Below are 25,527 nucleotides of genomic sequence, written 5' to 3'. Positions count from 1 at the left end.
ACCATAGTCCCCCATTTTGTTGATGGTATATACCTTTGTATTACGGCCCTATTGGCCAATCAGAGTGCCGGTGGGCGTGTCACGTCCACCATTGTGGAAGCTGATGGTTAGCAGTAAACTGCACCCACATCGCGGAATAGTAGCCTGCTAAAGCAGTCCAACGACTACTTTCTCCTCAAAGCCCGAGGCAGATTTTAAACTGGTACTTTCGCGACTACATCTGGACAATAGTCGGGCCATTTGGACCCTGTCGAGCACGAGACGACCAGCAGTTTAGCGGCGGTGCGTGAGAGTGGACCCCTCATCAAATCTAGCTGCGCGCACTGACTTCCGCTGAAGCTGATCACAGAAGTGGAAGTTTATCACGCCAAGAGTGAGCGGTTTTCTTGTCTGTATAGTTTCACTTGGTGCAAAACTTTGTTTAGGACAGACCTGTTCATACAGATTTATCCCATTTTCTCCCAGGAGCGGCGAGTGAAGCCCTGTGGCGTGTCTGGTGCAACTTAGCACGCCGGTAACCTTTGTACCTTGGCTGGAGCATCCGGCTGAGTGTCCACGTAGACAGAATCCAGAAGTTGGAGAGGCCCAGCGCCAGTCTGAGGTGGACGTGACGCGGATATGGATGTGTCGGACCCACAAACTCTGGCCATGGCCGTCTTTGGCGGCTTTGTGCTAGTCTCTGCCATCTGTATTTTCCTGGTATCTACCTTCGGCATGAAGGAGACCACGTACGAGGAGGCGATGGAGCGCCAGCGCCGGGCTATCGAGCGGGAGCTGCAACAGTCTCGCGCCGAGAAGCAGAAGGCTCGGGAGAAGAAGCCGGCCCGATTCAACAAGAAGGAGAAACCCAAGAAAGAGCCGTCTGGCTTGCCCGAACCTCAGCGCGACACTTCTACCTCTCCACGGGTTCAGGAAGTCAAGCCGTTTGCCGAGCAGAAGACGCAGCCCGAGACGCCGCCGCCCCAGCCGCAGCCCAAAGCCAAGGGCAAGTCCAAGGAGAAGAATAAGGAGAACCAGGCTCCCAACAAGGAGCAGACAGCCCCCGCGGCCCCCAAGGTGGCGGTGAAGACGGTGGAGCCACGTGTGGCCAAGGCGCAGCCACAGCCGGTCCCGGTGAAGGCCGCCGTACGTGTGGCCCCTGAGCCCAAAGGATCCCCCGAGCCCGCCCGCCAGACCCTGGCCAAGGAGACGATCAAGGCGGAAGCTGAGCCCGTGGCCCAGCAGGTGGTGGCCCCTGCCCCCAGCAAGAAGAAGAAGACCAAGAGCGAAGCCGCTGTCACCGTGGCAGGTAAGACCATCATTTTTGTAATTTGCCCCTCCCCCTTATTACCTGACAGGTATATCTTCAACAGGCAGTGGCCCAAAAGGTGAGGCAGGTTAATTGGGGAAATGATCACCTATTTTCAGCAGAATACAGGCCTGATTAAGCAACCTTTAACCCTATCAAATTCAGGTCGATCAATATGTCACTGCATACACTTGCAAGGATGAACTTGGAGGACAGGGAGGCATGTCTGGGATATCAATCAATGAATTTCCCCACAGAACTGCATGTTAAAGTTCCCAGGTGCAAAATGATTAAATTACTTAGCAGGTAGCCACAGGTATTCCCCCATGTCTGCTTTGATTGAATTTTATCTGTCAATCAGTCACTACATGTCAACTGGCACTTTCTTGTTGTGCCAGTTTGTATATCTGTATGCAAATTTGGCAGAATAATCTGGCAGAATATAATTCAACTTAAAGCAAAAATTGGAAAGGAACTAGAATATGATGTGGGATATCCCAACATGTTTTCTCCAGCTTTACCCAGCATTTGCTTGGTCATTCATTCAATTTCAAGGCTCAGAATGCCCACCTGGAATTTGCAGAAAAGAATTGACAAAGTCTATCTAGCTCTGCTTGATGAAACATCAAAATCAGTCGGATGTTATGGACACCTCAATTCATTTCTTATTATGTATTGTTCATTTGATTTAACTAGTTGGCCAATGGCCATTGTAGCTGAGCAAAGGGAGAAATATGTTAAACCTGAGTCTAAACATATAAGTATAAATTAAGGTATGCTTCTCTATTTCTGCTGCTACATGTTATTTTTTCATGGTGCTTATACTGTCTAAAGTATTTCAGTTTTCAAGTTCAAAATTTCCAGAATTTTTTTAATCTCTGTTCCCATACTCAATCCAACCTGTTGTCAGCATTATCAAATGTCCCTATGCTATTCATTGTAGTACCACGTTGAAAGGAGAATCATACCTTGAGCACAATTAAATGCCCTGGTGTCTACAGTATATGTTGGAAAGTGCACACGTGTACCCTTGTATGTGTTGGTAAAAAAAAAAACTATCATTCCAAGATAATCCGTACAAGTGAAAGTCTAAAATGCACTGTTACATTACACCTGACCACACCATTGTTAACAACCAGATGAGAATTTGAAAGTCAGCAAAATTCAATATCTCTCTTCTCTCTCAAACTAAGTAAACATCGTTCCAGTGACTTCTTCCTTACCATGGTAATGAAGGCTCTTTTCATCAGGTATGTTGGTGTCGTGATGTACTTTAAACCCTCACTTCCTCAGTCAAATTGGTTACCAAGCGTGCATGCTAAAAATAGACCGGCCACAACTTCTGTCAGACTTGTTTTTGGCAGTAACTATCTGTAAGTACTAGGTTGTCTTGAAAAGTATGTGACTGAGTCAGGATTGGTTGTATAATCCACTTGGCTGGGAAGTGTACCAGACAGAATTGGGTCGCCCGCCATGTGACTAAACAGTAGTAAGGTGTGGAGACACCATGTGACCTGGAACCTGGACAATAGATACTAGGATAGGAGGTCGTTGAACTTTGTAAACTTTGGTCATTGAAGTTTTACTCAAGAGGTTACCCAGTACTGATTTGTAGAGTCTAGAGATTGGTACTGGGTTAAATATGTAGAAAGAAAATTTTGTTGCATCAAAAGAGATTTTGATTTCTTTCCTATAACTGTTGAAAAACTACACACTAGAGCAGGTAAGACCTTTGCAGACAACAAAAACTACATGTGACCCAGGGGATGATGAATCATTTCAGGCAATGTTAGAGCATGTTAATGCATTTGAATGTGCGTGCAGTACATGAATGTGTATATTCTGTCATTAGAGCGTGTTTGAATGTTTGCAGAAATGGTTTGTCACCTCTAGTTTTTAAAGTTCAAAGACCTCTTATTTACTACCAAGGTTCAAGGTCACATGGTGTCCACACACTGTTGCAACAGCCTAGACAACTCAGATAAAATCTATAATCATAAGATTGTGTCACATATTATGATAACACCAGAGCAAAGGCCAAGTGTTTGTCTCGCATTTGGAAATCAGGGGTTCAAGCACCAGGCTGACCATACCGAAGACTTTAGAAATTCAAATTGTATGTACTGCTTTCCCTGCTTAGCGCTCAGCATCTGATGTATATGAGAAAGAGCATGGGAGTTGAACATACCAATAGACTAGCCACCTACTGCATTGATATAAAACCCGAAAGGCTACATGATGAATACATGTTGTATTGTGTGATATAATTTGTTTGAACCAGGCTTAAAACATCCAGGGACTAGGTAGGTAGGTAGGTAAAATATCCCATGCCACACTATGTCCACGTAGATCAAAAGGAAGCAATTAGGATATCCAGCCTTGGCTGTATGGCATCTTTTTGGCCCTGAGGTAGTTTATAGATCTGTAAAGATGCACAGATGTGTTTACTGTAGTGGCCTGACTGTGTGGCCCAAGGGCTACTGAAAAGGAGATAGGCACCAAAAAAACTAATTATCAATTCATATTTATATTTCATTGGATTTGGAGTCTATTATGTACTATGATATATCATAATTTCATATTGCTTCTGGTTATGCATGATGCAATCAGCTCTGAGTCATTCCTGAAGGATTCTGGGAATTGTAATGTAACATTGTATTGACACTCCATCCTGGCTTGATGCCATGCTCTCTAACATACCCTATAATACACTCAGGCCACTATGACAGAGTGTATGGAGTATGACGTACTGTGATCTGAACGGGCACTGGAGGTCTATTGTAATCAATGTTGCGAACATATAGCATTTCATTATCTTCATCCTGTAAGGGCAGGGCATTGTGTTATGATCTTCTGCCTTGAGTGTACAGGTGCTGGCGGTATGAAATTATCATGTATTAGTATCCAATAACTGTTTATTGGGCAAAACAATAAAGGTTAGGTCTTTCAAACACCTGCGGTTGATCCGCATAGTTTTCAGTCCCATTGAATACCACGTTATTGTTGAATGATGATGAGATCATCCAGTTGCCTGCCTTCATGCACCAGACGTGAGGTTTACATGTCCCTTGCCCAGTAACCATGCAGTATGCTAGGGTTGGTGCCGTTCTATCGGTCACCTGGACCCCAGCCAGCCACTAAGTGTTTGCTTTTCCTGAGATGTCTGCCACCGCGGAGATGAAGCTATTCGGAAAATAAAACAGCCAGTCAGAGACAGGAATGTTAGTCTTTTTGGGTGGCTTTTCTTTTTTTTTTCTTTTTACAAAATATTACAACATGTGACAGCTTTGTGGGTGGGGCGGAGCACAGATGGTCAGACTGGATTGTCCTAGATAGCCTGTCTATCTTTTGTTCTTCAGAAAAATAGCGACAGCCCGTCCGCTAGGACTAGTTGTAGGAGCTTGTTTTTCTGGGTGTCTGTAGTCGTTTACTTGGAAAAGGCACTTATGTGATAAAATGGATAGTGTTACTTTCTTGCTTGGTTTGCCATTTGTATGTGAAGATTGACTGTGATAAAGATGTGTTTTAATTCACAGGTATATACCTGCATTGATATAAAACCCCAAAGGCTACATGATGAATACATGTTGTATTGTGTGATATAATTTGTTTGAACCAGGCTTAAAACATCTAGGGACTAGGTAGGTAGGTAGGTAAAGCATCCCATGCCATACTATGTCCACGTAGATCAAAAGGAAGCAATTAGGATATCCAAAGACAGCTGCCTTTGCTGTATGGCATCTTTTTGGCCCTGAGGTAGTTTATAGATCTGTAAAGATGCACAGATGTGTGTACAGAACAGGGAGCCAACACACATATACTACCAGTAATCACCAGCACCTCTGGCTAGGTTTCCAATATTGGCTGAAGTAAGCACACAAAAGCAGACCTCTGGCTTCAGCTTCTTCTGGCTTCAGCTTCTTCTGGCTTCAGCTTCTTGCCTCTACCAGACTGACTGCGCCCGCTATAGGGAGAATAACTGCCAGGAGAGTTTGGCCACCATAGGTTTAAATGTTAACTTGCCTGTGGACTGACTCTCCTGGCCAATTTATTCATTTTGTTGCCTAAATTCTATCATTTGTACCCCAGTAGGAAGGCCTGGTGGTGGCTATCCACTTCCACGAAAAAGCAGAAGTCAGGCTTTTTTTAGTAGAAAAAAAAAGGAAGCATAACATTTTACACCTTGATCCAGTTCTCTCCGTTTCCAAAACTGTACTTTTATGTTTTGATGGTCTTATCTAGTGTTAGATTAGTTTTAATCTTTTGACTTTGTAAAAAAACACTGCCATCTTAGATACCATGATGTTATTTTTATCAACTTGACTACTATCATCATTAGCGTCAGATAGACTCAAACAACAACATGTATTGTCCAAGCTGATAGGTGTTAGTCCACAGATTGTAATTTCATGTACTTACAAGTGACAGCAGGAGGGGTGGAGATTGATTACTCAGTCCAAATAAACAGATAATGTGGACAAATATAATTATCGGAGATGCCATGCCAGATGGAATCATCAAAATACCTGCTGAGCTGAGATTAGTTCCTCTGAGAATCTTGTTATAGAGTCAAAGCCATAATTGAGCTCTTGTTTTCACGTTTTGCTTAAAATATGAATGAGGTATAATAAGGATTACATAGATGTATCTGTCACTGTTGTTAAAAGTGGAGGAAATGACTTTGAACAGAACATGTCTTTTTGTGTCAACGATTGTTCGCAGCGGTTTCATTTTGGCAGTTTTTGCAGTGACCTCTCCACTGCAAATTCATGACTTAGCGAATATGCATTTTCAATGCATTACTTCTGATATGCATTTTCAATGCATTACTTCTGAAATACAGGGAACCTCGAACTTGAATCACCAGAAAAAACTCTTTTTCCCCACGGAAATAAATGAATTTCTTATGTTTCAATTGCACTTGTCCACTTGTATTGACAACATGAAATAGAGAACATACACTCACACTGCACCAGTGTGGAACTGTATATTCATAAAAGCATTCTTGGTACCCGTAAGACCTGTTATAAAAGTCCTTATCTGTTTTGAGATAAAGCCATGCCACAGCAGTATGCTCTACGTCTTAGGAATGCCTTTCTTTTTGTTGCCTAGCTATAGGGACACTTTTGCTTGAACCACATGTGTATCGTGTGTCTGTATGAAAGGATTTCCATTTTTTTTGCCTATATTAGTATAGTATGTACCCAGACTAACAAATGTGATTTTGTGAGGCTGTAACTAGTCTGGCCAGCTCAGTCCTCAATGCCTATCACATTCTGGTGAACACAAAGGTATGCTTGTGATTTGCCAGACATCCCCCAGACATAGACATTATTGACTTTCCAGTGCTGTTTAAGATAAGAAATCCACGAATACACCATGGACGCAGTTACAGTATATCATGAACACTTGGGCATGATGGCAACGAAGTATGGAAAGTGTAATGAGAAGTGTAGTGGCTAGAACACGGCCACATATATCATTTACAAGGCTGATGCTTCATCACTTGTTGTAGCACAGTTTTGATTGGTTCTTTTTGTCTCCATGTTCAGGGGATGCCCCACGTATGTCAGCTGCGATGGACAGTCTGGTGACCAGCGTACAGACTACCAAGCTGTCGGACGTTGAGATGCAGCAGCTGATCGACATCATGCTCACCAAGCAGGGCAGGAAGTCCACAGAGTGGGCCAAGGTGAGGAACTTACAATATATCATGAAGACAGAGTGGTGTATTTGTGGCTTAGACAGGGCTGGAAATTAAAGGTGTCCCAATAGCCACAGACCACTAAAATTTAGGCAAGGACAGCCCAAAAACCACTTTGGGACATATTTGGGACAAAAGAAAAGACTTTATCAATATGTCAGCCCTTCAAGTGTTCTGAGTGTTAAAGATCTCAAACTTTTCTGGTAGATGATGCCTGGGCCCCCTACTAACCTTGGGCCTTCGGCGCACACTGGGACACTTTGGGACAATTCAAATCTTCTTTTTGGACAATTCTGGGACAGTAAGGGAAAAAGTTAATTTCGAGGCCAGCTTGGAACATGGGTACTTCAGTTACGGTTGGAACAAGGAGGTAGGCCTGCAGAGGACAGAGCAAATGAGGTCAAACCGCAAACATGAAACCACTGCAAACATATCCCCATATTTTTGCTCAAATATTGTTTCTTTAAAAAGTCAATGATTTGTCTAATAGTATAACATACCAGGTGTCTCATAAATTTCAGGCTGGACAGAAAGCAGACTCCGTGAAGAAAGCGGAGGATATAGAGAAGAAGCTCCAAGATGGTAAAGTGATATTGCTTAGCCTTCTCAATTCATGAGGCTATAATGCTATACACAGTAACAGTCAATCTAACCTGTTGGTATCTACATTATATAATGGTTGATTGGGATATATTATAAGAATATTTTAGGAAATGTAGCTCATCTGCAGTACCTTACGGTTGACTCACTTTCTGTATCTTTTTCGAGGCTGTCCTTGAGTCTTTGAGAACAGTGTTTGGATATGTTAGAAAAATGTCATTGAAATTTGACTGATAAAAAGATTCAGTTTTTGTATCTTCTCCCAACAGAGCAGCAGCAGGTTCTGTCAGCCCACCAGAAAATGAAGGAGCTGAGGTAAGAACGTTAGCACATGAAGAGTTCCTAAAATGTCTTCCTGCTTATAGTATCATTGTCTTCCTTGTTGACACTAGTAGGACAGAGTCTGCATTATTTTAGATACATTTTTTTAACACGTCCAAAGGTGTTAGACATGATGTGTCACAGTAATTTGTCAGATGTAGATGGATGTCTGGTGATGTATGTGTAGATGATTGGATTAATCCTCAGCCAACCGGCATGCTAGCACCATAATCATTCCTCATCAAAGATGATGGAGCCAGATTAGCTGATGTTTAGAAACTTCATTAAGTCTTCTACACCTGACTAGTTTAGTTGTGACCAGCTTCTGAATGAATGGAACTAGATGGTCTGTAGATGTAGTAGTAGTAGTATCCATTATTTGATTATACTAAGGGGTCTGTGACAAGGGTCAGCAGTAGTTGGCTAGTCTTCACACTGCTCTTCCAAGCGTCTCTATCCAGGGAGTCCATGCTGGTGAGGCCGCACACCTCAATGTCCTTCTTGACACACAAGATTTCCTAGATTTGTCACGACCTCTGCTGCCTGGCAACAGACAATCAGCTGTTTTTGCCCCCCCCTCCCTTCCCCCACAGGCAGGAGCTCCAGCAGGAGCGTGTGCGTTTCTCGGCCCAGGAGACGTCCCTGCAGCAGAAGGTGAACCAGCAGCAGCAGGAGATTCAGGCGCTCTACACCCGCATGAAGACCACCCACGAGCAGCACCTGGCAGAGAACCAGAAACTGCACAACCAGCTGGCTGAGATACAGACCAACAGCAGCCAGGAGGCACACATTGTGCAGCTGCAAGAGGTAATCATGACCTAACTGGGTTTCAGGTGTCAAGAAGTCATTAAAGGCTATGCTGTCTCCATAGTATTTTCTAGCTGCCCATTATTTTCAAATGAGGTCACTTTGTTGGAAATGGACATAATTTTACGCAAGTGAAAAAGTAATGGAAAGAATGTGCTGGTTTTGTAGGATTCTCTAGTTGGAAGACTTGTATGTCGATATGTCCTCTTATAACAAAGGAGAAAGGAATGGTACTTGAAATGTGTATACGTCTCTGTTACAGGAAAACAAGATCCTGAAGTCTGCTGTGAATGAGGCCACCAAGGGGTAAGTGGTCCTCTTTTCTACCGCACTGTTTACTTAGTGTTGTTTGTAATGTTTGTAGAGCTGTCAATCATTTACTGCATGCCAACTCCAACGTTCAAGTCTTGGATACGAAGTCTCATGACTCAATCCCCACACAGGACGGAGATGCGCATACAGAACGACCTGGCCAACCTGCGTACCGAGCATGCCCGGCTGAAGAACGAGTACAACTCCATCCAGGCACGCCTGCAGGTAGAGGAGGACGGCCGCAGGAAGGCGGAGACCTCGCTGACCGAGGCCCAGCAGCAGGTCAGGCAGGTCCATGCCAGCCAGGTGAGGTCCCTTGAAGGCTGGGTTAGGGCTGTTACAGAAGAAGAACACTGTATGGTTGTTCACAGCATGCCACTATGTTTCCTTTGTGTACCTCCATTGTTTAAAGTACAGTAAAACCTGTACAACAGTGCCTCTACACAAGGACCACCTGGCTAATGTGTTTTCCGGTTAAATCTGTTTTCACATTGACACAGGCATTTAGTCTATAGTGATCACCTGCCTGCATGGACTGGATTTTATTGGTTCCCTGCGTGGTCTTCTTGGGCAGTTTTTACTGTTTTCCTTTTTGATTCTTCCAGTAATAACCCTTTGCATTGGGTGAGATGTCAGGCTTGTACTAGTAACTTAAGCAACTTGATAACAACCTGTACACCCAGTATGTTATTTGACATTTAAAAATGATCTAATTTATGTGTCCTCCATGCAGCGTGATGCTGAATCTTCTCTCTCCAAGCGGCTGAATGAAGTCACTGAGCAACTGAGGAAGTCTGAGGCGAAGAATAACGCCATGGGCACTGACATCAAGAAGTCAAAGGTAAGACTAAAGCTAGAAATAGTTGTTTCTTGGTTGATTTTGCAAAACCACCTTTTCCTTTATTTGGTTCAAAAGAGGACTGTTGACTGTTTGTAGATGCATGTCAATTAGTGTGCATGGAATGTAGCCCTTCTTACTAAAGGTGATGGCAGTACAGTTCTGAGTGCCCTGTCTTTGGTGACTGTAGAGCTTGTATTGGTGAGTACATGTGTTGAGTTGTTGTCACAGCGTGGCATGTATTGCCTGGCTAACAGTGAATCAGCAAATGATTCATAGGTACCAAATGTACTTTCATCTTCCAGGAAGCAGCTGACCAAGCAGAAACAGAAAGCAAGTCACTGAAAGACAAACTTTCCTCCCTGGAAAGTCAGCTCTCCTCTCTCCAGGCTAGCCAGGGGACACCTGAAGCTCCTGCTGTGGAGGATGCTTCAGGTGCCCTACAGGTGCAGCTGGGGGAGATCCAGGCCGAGCTGAGTGAGGTCAAATCTCAGCTGGAGGAAGCCAAGTCGCAGCTGGACCAGGCTAACCAGCAGCTGTCCCAGACACAGTCAGAATCAGACGACACCAAGTCGCAGCTGAAAAGCTTGCAGACGCAGCTGGATGAGGCACGTGCACAGCTGGAGCAGGCCCAGACACAGCTGCAGGAGGCTGTGGCTGGGAAAGAGCAGCTGGAACAGAGAGTAGAGGCAGCTGACTCACAAGTGGCTCAGAGCAGGCTGGCTCAGGAGACCAAGGACAAAGAAGTCCAGGTTCAAGTCAACCTAGACTGCTGGCTACTTGATGAATAGTTGAGAATGACCTCCCTAGCTAGGTGTTCATGAAACATCTTAAAACTATCTCTGCAACTATTTTTGCTTCTGGAAGAACTTGACACACCTTCAATCCAAGTCTTTGTTTTGGCATTCCCTGTTGAAAAAAAAAGATGAATATTCAAATTTGTTCTTTAACTCAGTAAAAGTCAATTTTGGGAAGGTCATTTTCATGCTATTTGTCAGCAGCCCTAGTGCACCGTGTGTTGCTTCTTGCTGGGATTTCGCACGTAACCACGAGCCTCCGCTCACACCATCCCTAACCCTAACACTTGCTCAGCACCTTTTTATTTTGCAGACTCTTTCACTGTGGATTTACATGCTGCATGTAGTTTGGACATGCTGCCTGCTTGTGGAATCACTAGACTAGCACTACAGTAGCAGTCTTGTGATTGATGCATTGTGGATTTGCTCACCGTAACCCTGTCACTAACCCACAGCTGGGCTCACTGCCACTCTAGTTTGGCCAAGTAAAATTGATGTTGTGTTTCCGATTACAGTCCCGAAAAATTAGGGTTTGTAGGTAGGGATTCTCTTGTTCTAAAAAGATTTTGGCTGAAGTGATCCAACAAACACTGTATGCATCAGGACCCTTTTGTTGGAACATGATTCTACAATGATTTCATGACTTGCATTTTATATAAAAAGTTATACCGGTATGTCCTTTGCCAGCAGTGTATCCAAAAAAGAAGGCTAGTGTCGGCAGGTTTTTGCAAGTAACCGGAAACACAACATTTTTTCCCTAGGCTTGACTTTTTTGCATGGCAAACCACTGCATGGCTGCATGTTTGCAGTGGTTTAACTCTTCAGAAAAGAGTTATGGTATTGTGCCTGTACACCGTTTCAGATTGTATGCTAACTTGGGCAAAGTTACGTTAAGATCTGCCAAAACAGCAGCATTCGGAGTGACTACATGGCCGTTGGCTTAGATATAGTACTGAGTTGTTGAGACATACAGTTGTCTCAACAGCATAAGATGTTAGACTAACAACAGATTTTTCTGCTGTGTAGGACCTCAATCAGAAGAACAAGGCGTTGTCTGAGGAGTTAGAGACTGCCAAGTCCTCGGGCGGAGGGGACTCAGGTGCGCTGGACTCGGGTCTGCAGCTGCAGCTGAAGGACCTCCAGGCGCAGCTGGATGAGAGTATGAAGGCTGTAGAGGACAAGGAGAACCTTATCAAGGTGAGACACCTGTTGCAGCTGATGTCTTCTTGGATGTGAGAATAGAATATTACACATGTAGATGAAGTGTCTGCAGATATGTTTTCTTTCATTTTTGCCATTCTATCCACATTAGTAATTCATGTCATTTATTAACTGGCCTACGAAGCAAAGTCGACATGCAAAATGTAATTTCTAAATGTTCACATTGATAAAGCAGGCAAGAAGCATTCATGAATACAAGTAAGCTTTTAGAGTTCATCCTGAAAGTAACAAGCCCTGTGTGGTCTGATTTACAGGAGCTTCAGGAGAAGACTAAAGCTGCACAAGTGCCAAGTGCCAATGGAGACATAGAACACAAGGTAGTATAGTTCTATATACATGTACTACATTCATGTCATGTACACTAGCAAGTTAACTCCAGTATAGAAAATAACATTTGTCTGTATGAAGTTGGTTACTCAACTATAACTAGCTGTGTAAGTTGTTATGATACTTGCGACATTAAAAAACTAGAGTTCCACGACCTCATACCTTCGCCAAATGATTTTAACCTTTATGACTGACGTATCAGGGGTGTTTGTCATCAATTATAAATCATACCAGTTGATCTTCTTCACCCAAAAAACAATAGTATGAGCTTAACAAAGAAGGTTATGCTAACAAAGTAACATTTATCATGAATTATGCAAATGGAGTCCTTGTTAGCATAATTTGATTCAAGGATGTTCACATTCACATAACTTCCAAATGACACAAGTATGAAATTGCCATCCTTTACCTGTATGGAATTATAGTAGTTTCTCATTAATTATGCAAATTAGGCCTACATTTGCATATTTTTTATCTATCGAAATTCCTCAGTAACAAATGTCACATATGTCAATAGTCATATCATGGAACACAGCGGGTTTTTGAAATTGTCTCATTAATTATGCAAATTAGAATCCGATTTGCATAATTATCATCCAATCATACAAAGCATCACGTAAGCTATCTACATACCAAAAAGCATTACCATCCATTAAGCCCATCTTGAGTTATAGTATTTTCTCATTAATTATGCAAATGAGGTCTTCATTTGCATAATTGATATCTATTAATATTTCTCTCTTCTTCAGTTACATATGTCACATGTTTGAGAGTCCTATCGTGGAATTTGGCGGATGTATAAACTTTCCTCATTAATTATGCAAATTAGATGCTGATTTGCATAATAAGTATCTAATCATGTACATCATCACTCAAGCTATCTACTTACCAAAAATCATAACCATCCATCAAGCCCTTCTTGAGTTATTCCCTTTCAAAGTCTGAACCAAAACCTGATTCTGCAGTTCAAAAAAAGCCGCTAGGGGGCCAAAACCTATACCACTTACTCTCTGTCCAAAGAGCTATCTACCACTCAAAAATCAGTTCCATAGCTTGTCCAGAACACGAGATATCGAAACAGGAAGTTCTGCTGCAGTACCGTAACAAGCCGCTAGGGGACCCAAAATCTAATCATTTCTTAGTCTCATCAAGACCTACCCACCTACCAAATATCAAGACAATCCATCCAAGCCTTCTCGAGTTATGCCGTTGGTTACAAACATACATACAAACGCTACCCTCTGCATAACCTTCTCGGCGAAGGTAACTAGCATGTGAATTGGTGGTGTATGACAGTAAACTGCTAATCAGGGAAAAACCCTCTTGCCATTCTGTTTCGTCAGTCATTGTCCTTTGTGCTTCTTTGTTCTCATCAGAAGAAAGTCTATATAAGAATTATCTGTAGGATATGACTAAAATGTTTAATTTCTTTGTACTTCTTAACCATTCAGGTGGAGGGGTCTAGTATGGCGACTATCAGTGTTGTTGAGCATGAACTTCTGTAAGTAGCTGTCTCCAAATTACCTTTTTACTTTGAGTACTTATCATTAAAGTGCTTGTACTACAAATGACACTTCCAGACTACATTCAACCATAGTAAGTTTTACTCAATAAATATAGACATTTGTATAAAGTATGCACCCTTCTGATGCGAGTGAAATTTGACACTTACAAATCATAGTTCCAATTCTCAAAACCTTCCCTCAGGTAATTAAATTGAATTCCGTCCACAACGTCACAGTGAACACGGCAGCCAGTTTGGAACCTGACACCGTTGACTGTAAAAAAATTCTTTCAGGGAGAAAACAAAGCAAACATTGTAATAACTAGCAGTTTTATGTAATCACTGCAGGGCTCTATACAGCTTTAAATTTTTCCCCGTCCCACCCATTACTTTGGATTTTATTGGGGGAGGGGGGCAGGACATGAGGCAAACTGACCTGTTTTCCCATTGCAGCATCAGTGAAAAGGAGAAGACGGTGACCCAGCTGCAGGAGGAGGTCGCCGAGAAGAAGGCGGAAGTCGAGACGCTGCAGACGGCAATGGAGCAGCAGAAGAAGAAGAACAATGTAAGACCACTAATGGAACAGTCTTCAGAAGTAGTCTTAGAAAGAGAGACAGCCCATAGATCAAAATGGTGATATTGTTGGTGTTGTTTGGAATAGAAATGCATTATAATGGTAGCATGGTTCACGTTTTTTTGCATAGTGTCAGGGAAATGGTTTTGAATTTGGGAATGGTTTACATTGGTGGCAGAACTGACAATGTGAAACACAGTATAGGGATTGACCTAGTTAGAAAATGGTGAAAGAATTGAGGAATTACCGTATTTCTTCTAATAAAGGACGCACCCCAAATAAAGTGCGCACCCCCGATTTGGGCTTCACCGCAACCCCAATCACGCCAGCTGAGATACTTCACAGAAAAACCTTGATAAAGTGCGCACCCCCGATCTGCCGCCGTCGCTCGGCGCGTGTCTCCAAGATGTGACCACGCCCCGGTATTCGGCACGCTATGAAGTCCTGGTGTCTTTCTTAATCGTTCCATTTTCAAGGAATTTTCGGGAAAACATTGCCATTATTTGGGGTCAACACTTAACCCTCTACTCCGCTCAAATTTTGAGTAAAAAGTTTTGAAGTTTAAACGTCACGCTGAGAACCTCGCGCCAGGATATCTGACAAACTTCCTTGATATTGAAGGACCAGACGACGATCCGCTTGATTTCTACCGGGCTAGTCAAAGACAAACGTGTAAAACGCATTTTGAGATAAAATAAAAGTTCGTCTCTCGGCAATTATGCCGCAAAATACAGCGTCGCATTGACAAATCATTTCATTTCGCCGATCGCCCGCCGCCATTGTTTAAAAAATCTGCTGCCCCAAGATGCATTTCGCGTGTTACGTAATCTTCATCACATGATCGCATTACGCGTCTCTGATTGGTTGTTGCTGCAGCTAAAGGCGGGAATTTTGCAGATGAAGTGCATCATGGGGCAGCAGAATCGCGGTCCAAGTTTTTTCTTTGTCTGAAATGTTACACATGAAAAAGCAATAAAAACGCGGTTTTATCGACTACATAGCAACATTATGGTGAAGAAAATGCAAAACCAAAAGATGTTTTCGGGAAAGCATACATTTATTTGCGGATTGATGGTGGCTTTTGCGTAATTTTAGCGATCAATGAACCCGGAAGTGTGCCGAAAGCGGCGTGGGTTTTCGCGTTTTATCCGTCAAAACAAAAACAAAACTCCCGCTGAAGCGAACTCTGGAACATTTCAGATTCTAGCTATTACGTTTTTGATAAATAATATCTACAGATACGCACGATGTGCCCATATTTGCAGCCGTGTGGGTGGTTAGGAAATTATTGACGTCGCAAGCGGCGTACATGTAGTACAAGCGGCGTGGGGTACGAAATTATGGCCGGCCCGACACACTGAAATAGTCGCGTGGTTGAAAACACCCAGCATTATTTGGTGTCTCATAATTTGATATTTAATATCGCTAAATCAATTGTTTTTCAAAAATATACGTATGATGTAGCATCGTTATCTTGTAAACATAAGAACATGAATAAGAACAGAACATGCATAAATTATCGTTGCGTGTCGGCGAAGTGACGGGGCTAGCCTGCAGGGGTAATAATCGGTGACTTCCTGACTTACGTCGCGACTTTTCTCGAGAGAAAACCTAAATAAAGTGCGCACCCCGACTTTGGCTTTGACCTGAAGCCTCATCTTGAAGGTTGAAATGTAAAAAAAGTGTGTCCTTTATTAGAAGAAATACGGTAAGAATTGCAATGGAAATGACAAGGTGTGGCAATGGTGAAGGAAATGTTGGTTTAGTTGGCAGATAAACAGATATGATAGAAAAGTACCATTGACTGTGTTTGGAAACCCTTGGGTTGAACTGGTAGGAAAACAAACATTCAGGCATGCAGCTGAAGTAGAATTGAACTGTAATCTTGCATGACAGATGTTGTATTCCTGTCCCCTGTATCCCATGTTCTGTCACTCACCAACCCCTCTCAGCACCTCTCCATCTTGTGGACATCCCATGGAAGAGAGTCTTACCTAATTTGTAGAAATTAACATGATGTCATCCACAAATTGGCTCCGTAAATGCAATTATGCTTCTCTATTTGGGAGATAATTGTGGTCAGTATGTGGCCAGAAGCAGGTCAAACGTTAATAATTGTGTGACACAGGGGGTGGGTAGGAAGTCATTAGCTGTTGCTACATTTCCATCTATTGTAAATCTAGAAATTTACGTGGTGGTTCTATTTTCAAGGTTTTCCCGGTGACCTCTCCACAACACATTCACGACGTCACGAATATGCATTTCCATTGTATTTCTACTGTACTACAGAATTGTTTCGACTGCAAGATTCTCCTTTTCCCTCCTACTGCGAAATAAAATCAATGCAGAAATTGAATTTACAGTACCACCTAATTCAAGAACAAAAAGTGAGGAGACTTTGAGGCCATGCATTGTTGAAGACTACATGTAGTTGGATCTCGTCATAACAAAACTGTGAATACAAACTGTACCAGTGATCTTATATTTTTGCTTGGCACAATGCAGGGTATCTTGTGTATGACTATGATAGCCTGCAGTCTGTTTTGTAATGTTTTAACTTGACTGGTTCGTTTTTTCTGACACAAGGATCTTCGTGAGAAAAACTGGAAAGCAATGGATGCACTTAACGCTGCAGAAAAATCTCTTGCTGAGAAAGAGAAAGTTACCAGTGCCAAGGTATCTTTGACATTGGGTTCTTCTTGTAGCTGTTTTTTTCTTCTTTTCTTTTTGGAACATCCTGATTTGTAAATTTTTTTAATATTTGATGTCGTTTATTGCATGCCAGTCAAAAATCACCACCATTCATGCATTCCATTCATTATTACATGATTGTAAATTTTCCGTACATGAAACATTTAGGAAATACATACTGAATACGAATGTAAACATACAATGTTCCTTTATGATTTATAAAGGAGATTTGAGCAACTTTGTACAAGTATGGACACCAATGAAAAGCATTTTAAAAGATTAATCAGATGTGTCAATGGGTTATGTAATACATAGCTCCATATTTTCAATCACTCATTCAAATTTATTCAAAGACCATCCTATTTTAGATATACCTTGATACAAGTTGATAGCATACAGGGCTCCTTTATGTAATTATAGTGTTAAACACATAACATACATAAGAAAGTTGTAGTTCTTTCACCATGGTTTTGCCCCTTAACATCACAGCAGTCAGTGTGTATGGCTTGTACAAATTAGTCTGCAACTATCATTTGCATATACAATGTACATTGTACATGTATTTGGTATGAAGTTTGCCACCGAAAATGACCGTCTGAAGTGACCAAATTTGTCTCTTTATTAATCTATTTGTTTTATATAACATATAACTTCAACATTTTTGCCCCATATTTCTCTTATTGTTTTCCTTTCCCTATGTTTGCAGAGCCATTAACACTTACATGTAGCTGCTGTTAGACATCTTTATTTTGCAGATACAAATGTACTAGCACTAAGCTCCTTTTTTTATTTCCTAAGCAAAGACCCATCTGGATCATTAAGATGTTTCTTGCAGAACTATGATGCACTTGTACTCTTTGTCCCGAGTGGGGTCAATCATGACCTGTTGGCGGCTATATGATTTTTGTCTAACAGAAAGATCCATGCAGCTTAGGCTGTGGTCTAAGGGACTTATTCTGAACTCAGAGACAGAGGCTATGTTCTGAGTATTCTGTAATCTATACCTAACAAAGTCCTGTTTCTTTCCGCCCAAACAGGACGACACTGCCACGACAGACAAGGACAGGAGTCAGGCCAGAGAAGCCCTGCAGAGAATCTTCCCAGACATCTCCATGGACGCCTCCCTGGAGTACCAGGTCTGGCTAACCAGCTTTGAGAAGGCTGCCCTTGCCAGGCTAGAAGACCTGCAGACAGCTGCCACGCAGCCTGCTGAAGTGCCTTCACAGTCTCCTGCGGTAAGTCACTAGGAGGGGCACTTTGGGACCTACATTTGCATTCTGTAACCCTTTTTATGTGGTAAATTTGCATTCTGTAACCCTCTTTATGTGGACCATTACAAGTGTAATAGCTGTTCAACTTCCTTTAAGGTTGCAGAAAATAGTATTACCCCTATAGGGATTTACATAGTTAAGGATCCCAATGTGAGAAGCTTCGACGCTTGAAAATTTATAGAAAGGTGCACAATTAGGGTGCCAGATTTTAATATGTTTGACTTCAAGGTTTAATCTGAAGAATATGTGCAAAATGAGGTTAAATTTGCCGGCTCGTACTTTTTTTAAAGCGACTTTGATATGACCCCTGGCGGAGGTCACCGTACTTCAGCCGACTCACAGTAGTCGGGCGGTAACAATATTCAGGCGCGAATCCAACCCGACCGAAAAAACATCGTAATTGAACTCGTACAGTCTCAAAACTGATGTATTCCTCTGCCATTCACCACAGTGTCAGCCTCTGTGCACAGAAGAAAAACTACGGCCTTTTCAAGCAATGTGACGCACTACTTCGTACCCAAACTACTATTGGGGACGGGGGTCGCCCATTAATACTGTGTTCTGCGGCCTTAACAGCCATTTTCAACTTCCTTTGGGCAATATTTTCACACACCCAAGTTATTGCTGTTATTTTTTTTTTGCAGCACATCTAAATTGATAACTCTGAAAAGTCTAAGACAAGTTCTCTTTTCCTCAGGATGAAGGTGTTGAGGCCAAGCTTGCGGAGGCGGCTGAGAAGGAGAAGGAACTGACGGAGGAGTGTGAGAAGTACAAGACAGTTCTGGCAGACACAGTAAGTTATCAAGAAGCCATCAAGAAAACTATCTGAGTTTATGTTACCATGCAGTCTTTTTGTCAGCATGTTTTAGTTGAACAGATAGAGATAGTCAATGAAACTGATAGAATCGGTAAGAATAATCAGTCTTCTTTATATTCAAAGATTGTGGGAGTAAGTGGTTTGTGTCAGATATTTCAGGTCCCACCATACATGACCAACTGATTTCCTACCCAAAGCTGCATTACGGTAAAATTGACGACTCCGTTGACAACTTTGTTTCCAGGAGTCCATCCTGAACAGACTGCAGAGCAGCGTGGAGTCAGAGGAACAGAAGTGGCAGGAGAAGCTGAGGTTAGCAAACGAAGACCTCGAACAAGTGAGTTATTTCATGTTTTTTATTTTATTTATTCATTTCGATTTACCACATTTTGTGGAAGGATTGACATAACAGGTGAACTATCACCTTTTCAAGATGTGTACTTATTTACACCTGAGTGAAGTGAGGAAAGTCATGTTAAGTGCCTTTCCCAAGGGCACAACGTCGGGCACAAGTTCGGACATGTCTCTGGGCAAAACCAGGGATTAGATCCCGGGTCCCATTGTTTGACAGCCACGCACTCTACACTTGCGCCACACGACGCCACAACTCCACAATGTTAGCACTCTTTTCAACAAGTAAGAATAGTTGAGTTAGAACAAAAAGTTGCTTCTAACCGACAAAATTTTGTGTTGCCAGAAATATGCCATGAGATGTTTGAGAATATACATTTTTTGTTTGTTTGTTTTTTGAGCCATTATTTATTCATGAAAAACTCAATTGACCTGCTGGCTGCTTTTTTATTGAGGTCATTAGAGAAGAGGTAAGGGTCAGACAAAATATACCAAAGATACAGATATGCATGATTGAACTCCTAATATATGCGTAAACATGTACTGCCCAAATAAATCCATAAACACATATCCTTGCACAAACATGTACATGGTATTACAAAAACACATGAAAGGGTGCAGTAGAATATCTAGTTCTCCTAATGTTGGGAAGGGCTGACAATTCTACTTCCTCTCCCCCAGGCCAGAGGAGAGGTGCGTGCAATGCAGGAAGCCGTGCAGCAGGTGAAGTCTGAGAGCCAGAAGGGTTCCGATGAGCAGGGGCGTCTGCAGGAACAGCTGCAGGCCCTGCAGGAGGAGAGGGACAAGCTGCAGCAGGAGCTGCAGGCTGCTGCAGGGGGGAGTGGCCAGGCAGAGAACGGCCCTGCAGGTCCCACTGAGGAGGATCTCAGCAAAAGGGACGACGAGATCGCTGCACTCAAGGTACAGGAGCCAACAATTCAGCTGGGATGTGGTGATTCTTGGGCGATATTGTGTAAATATCCATTTAGTTCGTAGAGATAAGTTTACAGTTGCAACACAAACAAAGACCAAGCACATGTACGTGGTGTGATAAGTTCTTGGTGATCTCTCACTTATGGAAAACCAAAAACCATAGTGAACATTACACAATTGGCAGTATGATAATGTTAGTTACACCACTTCAAGTGCCCAAATCTGCTCATACAGTTTAGAATTACTTAGTATAGTATATTGAAATGTTTGTGTCCAAATCATTCTGCAAAACTTTCAATAGTGTTGAAATTACCTGTGGAAAAAAGGAACCAAATGAATTTGAAAGCCATACAATACAATTTTCCTACCAAATGAAGTGTTAATTCCCATGGATGTTGGTGTGAAGTTGTTAATGTAACCCCATTGGTTGCTGCGTCTTCAGGCACGTCTTGAGAAGGAGAAGAAGTTGTGTAAGGAGCTGGGGTCAGCCGCCACCAAACTTCAATCCCTGCTCAAGACAGCAGAGGATCAACTCAAAAAAGAGAGGGAAAATGTCAAAAAGCTACAGGTGAGGTTTACTTATGTTACGTTAAAACTGTAGTATGTTGTATTTCTGCTAAATGTGTCCCTTTTTTGTCCTGTACTGTGTTTCCTTTTGTCTTTTTTTGTTGTTGTTGTTGGTCAAAAATTGAAGTCTTTCTGTCCTTCCGTGTTCCACAGGGGAATTCTGATGAAAAGGTGAGTTTTCTTCCTCGTTTTCTGAGTTCTCTCAACACAGAATGGCCCAACTCTGGCTTGCCTTTATGCTGATTGTTGTTACTCAGCAGCTTTTGTCATTGACTTCCTATATGTCAACTACTTAAAAGACTAAGCAGAATTTTTGCCCTGTCCACTTTTTAGCCATCAGACTACAGCACAATTGTTGGTACATGTACTTTCTTAACTTCTGCTGTCTACTCCCTGCCGCCTAATCCCGTAGAGAATACAAACTTGATGCCAAGGGGCTAACTTAGCAGAGAGAAGGTTAATCGCAAAACAAAGTGTGATCTTTGAATTTTTTTGCAAGTTCCCCTTCAATGAAGGAAAAATAAAGAATGGGCAAAAATCTTGCATATTCAAATTTTGGTAGCAACATCATGATATTGTACTTCCTATCAGATTTCTGTGTTATTCATGATCAATTAGTGTCTACCCCTACCGTAAAGCTAATCTTGACAAATATGCTAGGAACTGTCCATCTTTTGCATACATATACTTTCATTATTGATTTGTAACCTGGATAAGTCACTCTCAGATGCCCCCTACAGTTTTATGTTCTTAAGCTTTAATGCTGTTTTACGTATAGAATCTCCTTAAAGATAGAAATTCATATAATCTTTCCTGTATATTTACATCTAAATACAGTACAAAAAATTAACATCTACCACAGTTGATATCTGTAATAATGATTCTCAAAGTGACATATTCTGGTCATGTACTGTTGCTTCCACCCTGATTTGAATGTTACACCCACATTCCCACATCTGCGCCTGCACACCAGTAGTGTTTGCTCTATAGTAGTGTGTTTGTCCCAACTTTGAACATATAGCTTTCACCAGAAAATCAACCGTTTATACTTTCCTGGTGTCCATTTTACTGTAGCTCCGTTTTACTCCTCTGATTGCTTCCCTGCTGAATAGTATGGCACTGGAACACATTTTAACATGTGGCCCTTACTTCGTTAGATATTTTGGATATCGAATGGTTCTAGAAGCAGTGTAAGAGGTACCAAAGTTCCTATTACCTGTTCGAACACTGCTACCATACTGTTGAAGATAACCATGCGACTGGGTCCCAACCAGAGCACTCGCATATATTTCATGCAAATATTTAAATTTGATTGTTTCTCTATCATATCAATCAAAGAGAGCCAGAATATAGCAAGGAAGTGATCAGATTAGCGAATCAGAGCTGGAATAGGATAGATGGATACCAGGCAACAGTTTCACTATATGTACAAGGAAAATATCTAAATTTAGCATGAAAAGGACGATGCAGCACTTTTTAGAATCTATTTTGTTTTGGTGAAAGCTGAATGTTTGAAATAATTGCGGCTGCCGATTCTAATTTGTAGGGGAGCACAGATCAGTCAGAGGTAGTGGAAGCACCACAGTCTCTCAATCAGTCACAAATAGAAAAAGATTTGGCAGACGCCTTACAAGAGGTACTTGTTCCTATGTTCCAAGTGTCGAGTGATGTTCTTGCACCCTTACCTGTGTTTCCCCATGCATCACCCTTTCCAACTAACACTACTCTGTGCTGTGAGTTGTGCATGAGCTAACACTCCCTAATATTGCCATAAAGCTGTCCACATCCTATTTATTTTTATAACTTGAACTACAAGACAGTTTAGTGGGTGTGACACAAGGGGAGGAAATTATTACCATGGTATATCGAATGTTGAGTTAAATGGTTCTTGTACAGATAAAAGTGTTTAATGCAACCTTTTGTGTTATTTTGTTGCACAGTTATAGTTCCTTTTTGTTTACATATGCAAAACCTTAGATTTTTTTTAGAAAGCCTTCGAAAAATGGCTTCCACCAAATTAGCAATTTCAAGCTCACTTTGAACTGTATCTATTTCACAACATTGCAGACTAATATTAATAGAACATGTAATAGCCTGAATTGACTTGGCATTTACATGTACAGCAATTTGCAACTTATTTTAGCATTAGAAAAGTTGACTGTTCAAATCGAGATGGTTATATACATGTACATGTACAATATAGTGTAAAATCCACTAATACTTTAAAATCAACAAATATACAATGATAGACATGGAACAACCAGTGTTATTTTTCTTTGAATCACAACGGTATGCTGTTTTACAGTATAGTAATAAGTAGTCTTAGACTAACACATTTTCCAAATTTGAAAGGCATAATGTTGAAAGCCCTGCATTTCATGAATCTAAAGTCTTGCCTGTAAATTTTTAAAGAACATTGCTTCCCTTTATATATATCTTTATGTCCTAACTCGAATGTAAGGTGAATTTTTCTGACTTATATTCCAATTTTATCAAAAGTACACTCGGTGTCATCTCACTGAACTGCGGCAAACTGCATTAGAAAATTGCGCCAACTTTGGGAATTTGTGCCGATTTTCCCTTCCAGTTGCAGTCACCCCGATGTGCAACGCATTTGTGTATGAAACCCTGATGAGCCAAACGAAATGGCAGATGCAGATGTCAAGATAACTTTATTTGAAATCGCCACTGAATGAAAAACCAATAAACAATAATTGAAAATTCATCAAAATGAGATTTGCAGTGATAAAAAGATGTTTGCCATTCTGCATCATCTTGTGCCACTTTGCCAAATGCAAATGTTTTTCAAATTGAAAAAAATTACAATTTCAGGCGACAAATTGCAACGGTTTGTTACAGTTTGCAAATGCCTGGCGTAATTTGACACAGCCCAGTGAGATACCCGTAGGAGCTAACCTGACGAAATCTTCACGTCTCACATGTATCACCCACACAATCATAACAATAGCCTTAACCTCTTTCACATTTACATGTATAATAAAAATTTTCAGCTTAAGTAAGCAGTGTTTGTTGTCCTGGCAGAAATTGGTCTTTAAACAATCACTAGTTCAGAGACGATTTCATTTTGCAACATGCAAACCTTTTTGTATCTTTTCTTCAGGCACAAGCCACTCCAAATGATGGAACTTCAGTGTGAGAGCACCACATGATGGAACCTCAATGAGAGATCTCAAGATGACAGAACTCTGGTGTGAGATCTCCTGTAGCTTTAGTTAACTTCTTGACTACCTACTCCCAATCTCTGCTATAGGAAAAGTACTTGTAATTATATATAGCTATGAGCAATTTCTCTACCATACTTTTCCTACATTTATACAGCCAATAAGAAAGACTAAATCTATTTTTCTTGAGACGTAACATCAAAAAATATATAGGGCGCATAAGATGAGATATTCTGTACTCTGTAGTGTTGTAATTGTACTTATCAATGAATTGATTATACCATTGCATTAACTATTTTTCAATCCACTTGGAATTTGCATCTTAGAAGCAGCTAGATAGGGCTTGTAGACTTTTCCATTTATGGAAATTGGTAGGAAGGCTAGACTAGGAATTACCAAGTTTATGACTGGTCTATAGAATGTAGTAAGATTGATCATCTTTATAGCATTGGTTATGGCAAAGCTGTCAAGTTTTTAGTTCTTTTCCTTTTCTTTTTAGCTAAGACAATGTAAACACAGCAATTGAAAGAAAGATGGACTTAAAAGATCACTCTGAATTCCGAAATGTAACAGATTTAAGAATGTGCTTGTTCTGGCCACCTAAGTTCTAAAGAATTTGGAATAATGACAAAAGTTGGGCAAGTTTGAAAAGTCCATTTCTTTCTTGTCTTGCCACAAGTATACTGAACGTGGCTTACATTTGGTGTCAGATAGATAGTATGTTACAAGCTTGAGTCATAACGTTTACTGAGAATGGTTTGTAACTAGGTGAGTCGTTAAGAGTCATTAAATGTACTTTAGTTTGGCCAATCAGTGTGCAATGGGCTCCTGAGGGATGTAAAACAATGAAAGTGTTACTTTAGTTCCTAATGTATGTTAATCAAACAGGCAGAGTTCTTCTCAGCTAAACCGGTTGATTCCTTCACACCAGTTTTTAAGTATCCATATAATAGTTGGAACTGGCACACAGTATGTACAGGTGAAGCTACAGTAACGGCTGCAGCAGATGTACTTAGTTGGGAGGGGCCATGTGGGGGTGATGTTGTTGTTGACTGTGTCGTCCGGACAAGTGTCAATAAAAGTGTCTGATGTGCCTCAAGATGTTGTCTGTACTTTGTATTTTGCTCTTCTTGTAGTCTAAGACTTTTTATTTAAGACGCAACGTCAAATTGATCCCTAATGCTGATTAGCCTACACAGTGATGTCATTTGCCCCAATATTGAATAAGAAATGCAGTTCTCAATGTTTTTTTTTAAATAATGATATGTTTGGAAAATAATGGTGTCTCTTTGTGTCCAAAATAAAGCAAAAAATGTTCATTTAAATCTGACTAAGTGGAAGAAAGCAGAAGTTAACAGAAAATTGCCGGAGTATTGAAAACTGACCAATCACATACACCGACACAAACACAACATTCAACAA

The 25,527-nt window shown here is 41.3% G+C and overlaps 1 protein-coding gene across 6 annotated transcripts; it reads left to right on the top strand.

The window, feature by feature from the left end:
* The first annotated feature begins 106 nt into the window (after positions 1-106).
* LOC136432560 (ribosome-binding protein 1-like) lies at positions 107-25,204 on the top strand. Of its 6 annotated transcripts, XM_066423935.1 has the most exons (23): positions 107-373; positions 466-1,288; positions 6,841-6,980; positions 7,514-7,574; positions 7,862-7,907; positions 8,507-8,720; positions 8,983-9,026; positions 9,164-9,338; positions 9,766-9,873; positions 10,176-10,622; positions 11,694-11,864; positions 12,143-12,205; positions 13,667-13,716; positions 14,173-14,284; positions 16,880-16,969; positions 18,022-18,219; positions 18,953-19,048; positions 19,317-19,409; positions 20,105-20,344; positions 20,799-20,924; positions 21,077-21,094; positions 22,470-22,559; positions 24,045-25,204. In XM_066423935.1, the coding sequence occupies exons 2-23, from the start codon at positions 619-621 to the stop codon at positions 24,078-24,080; spliced, it is 3,288 nt and encodes a 1,095-aa protein (XP_066280032.1). In that variant the 5' UTR covers positions 107-373; positions 466-618; the 3' UTR covers positions 24,081-25,204. The 6 variants fall into 6 exon arrangements, with proteins under 6 accessions (XP_066280032.1, XP_066280037.1, XP_066280035.1 ...); XM_066423940.1 differs by lacking the exon at positions 10,176-10,622; XM_066423938.1 differs by lacking the exon at positions 16,880-16,969.
* The last annotated feature ends 323 nt before the right edge of the window (positions 25,205-25,527 follow it).

This window comes from Branchiostoma lanceolatum, chromosome 4, assembly GCF_035083965.1.
Source record: "Branchiostoma lanceolatum isolate klBraLanc5 chromosome 4, klBraLanc5.hap2, whole genome shotgun sequence".
NCBI classification, from domain to species: Eukaryota; Metazoa; Chordata; class Leptocardii; order Amphioxiformes; family Branchiostomatidae; genus Branchiostoma; species Branchiostoma lanceolatum.
The sequence above is the reverse complement of the archived record's forward strand: the minus strand, read 5'-3'. Positions and strand labels throughout refer to the sequence as shown.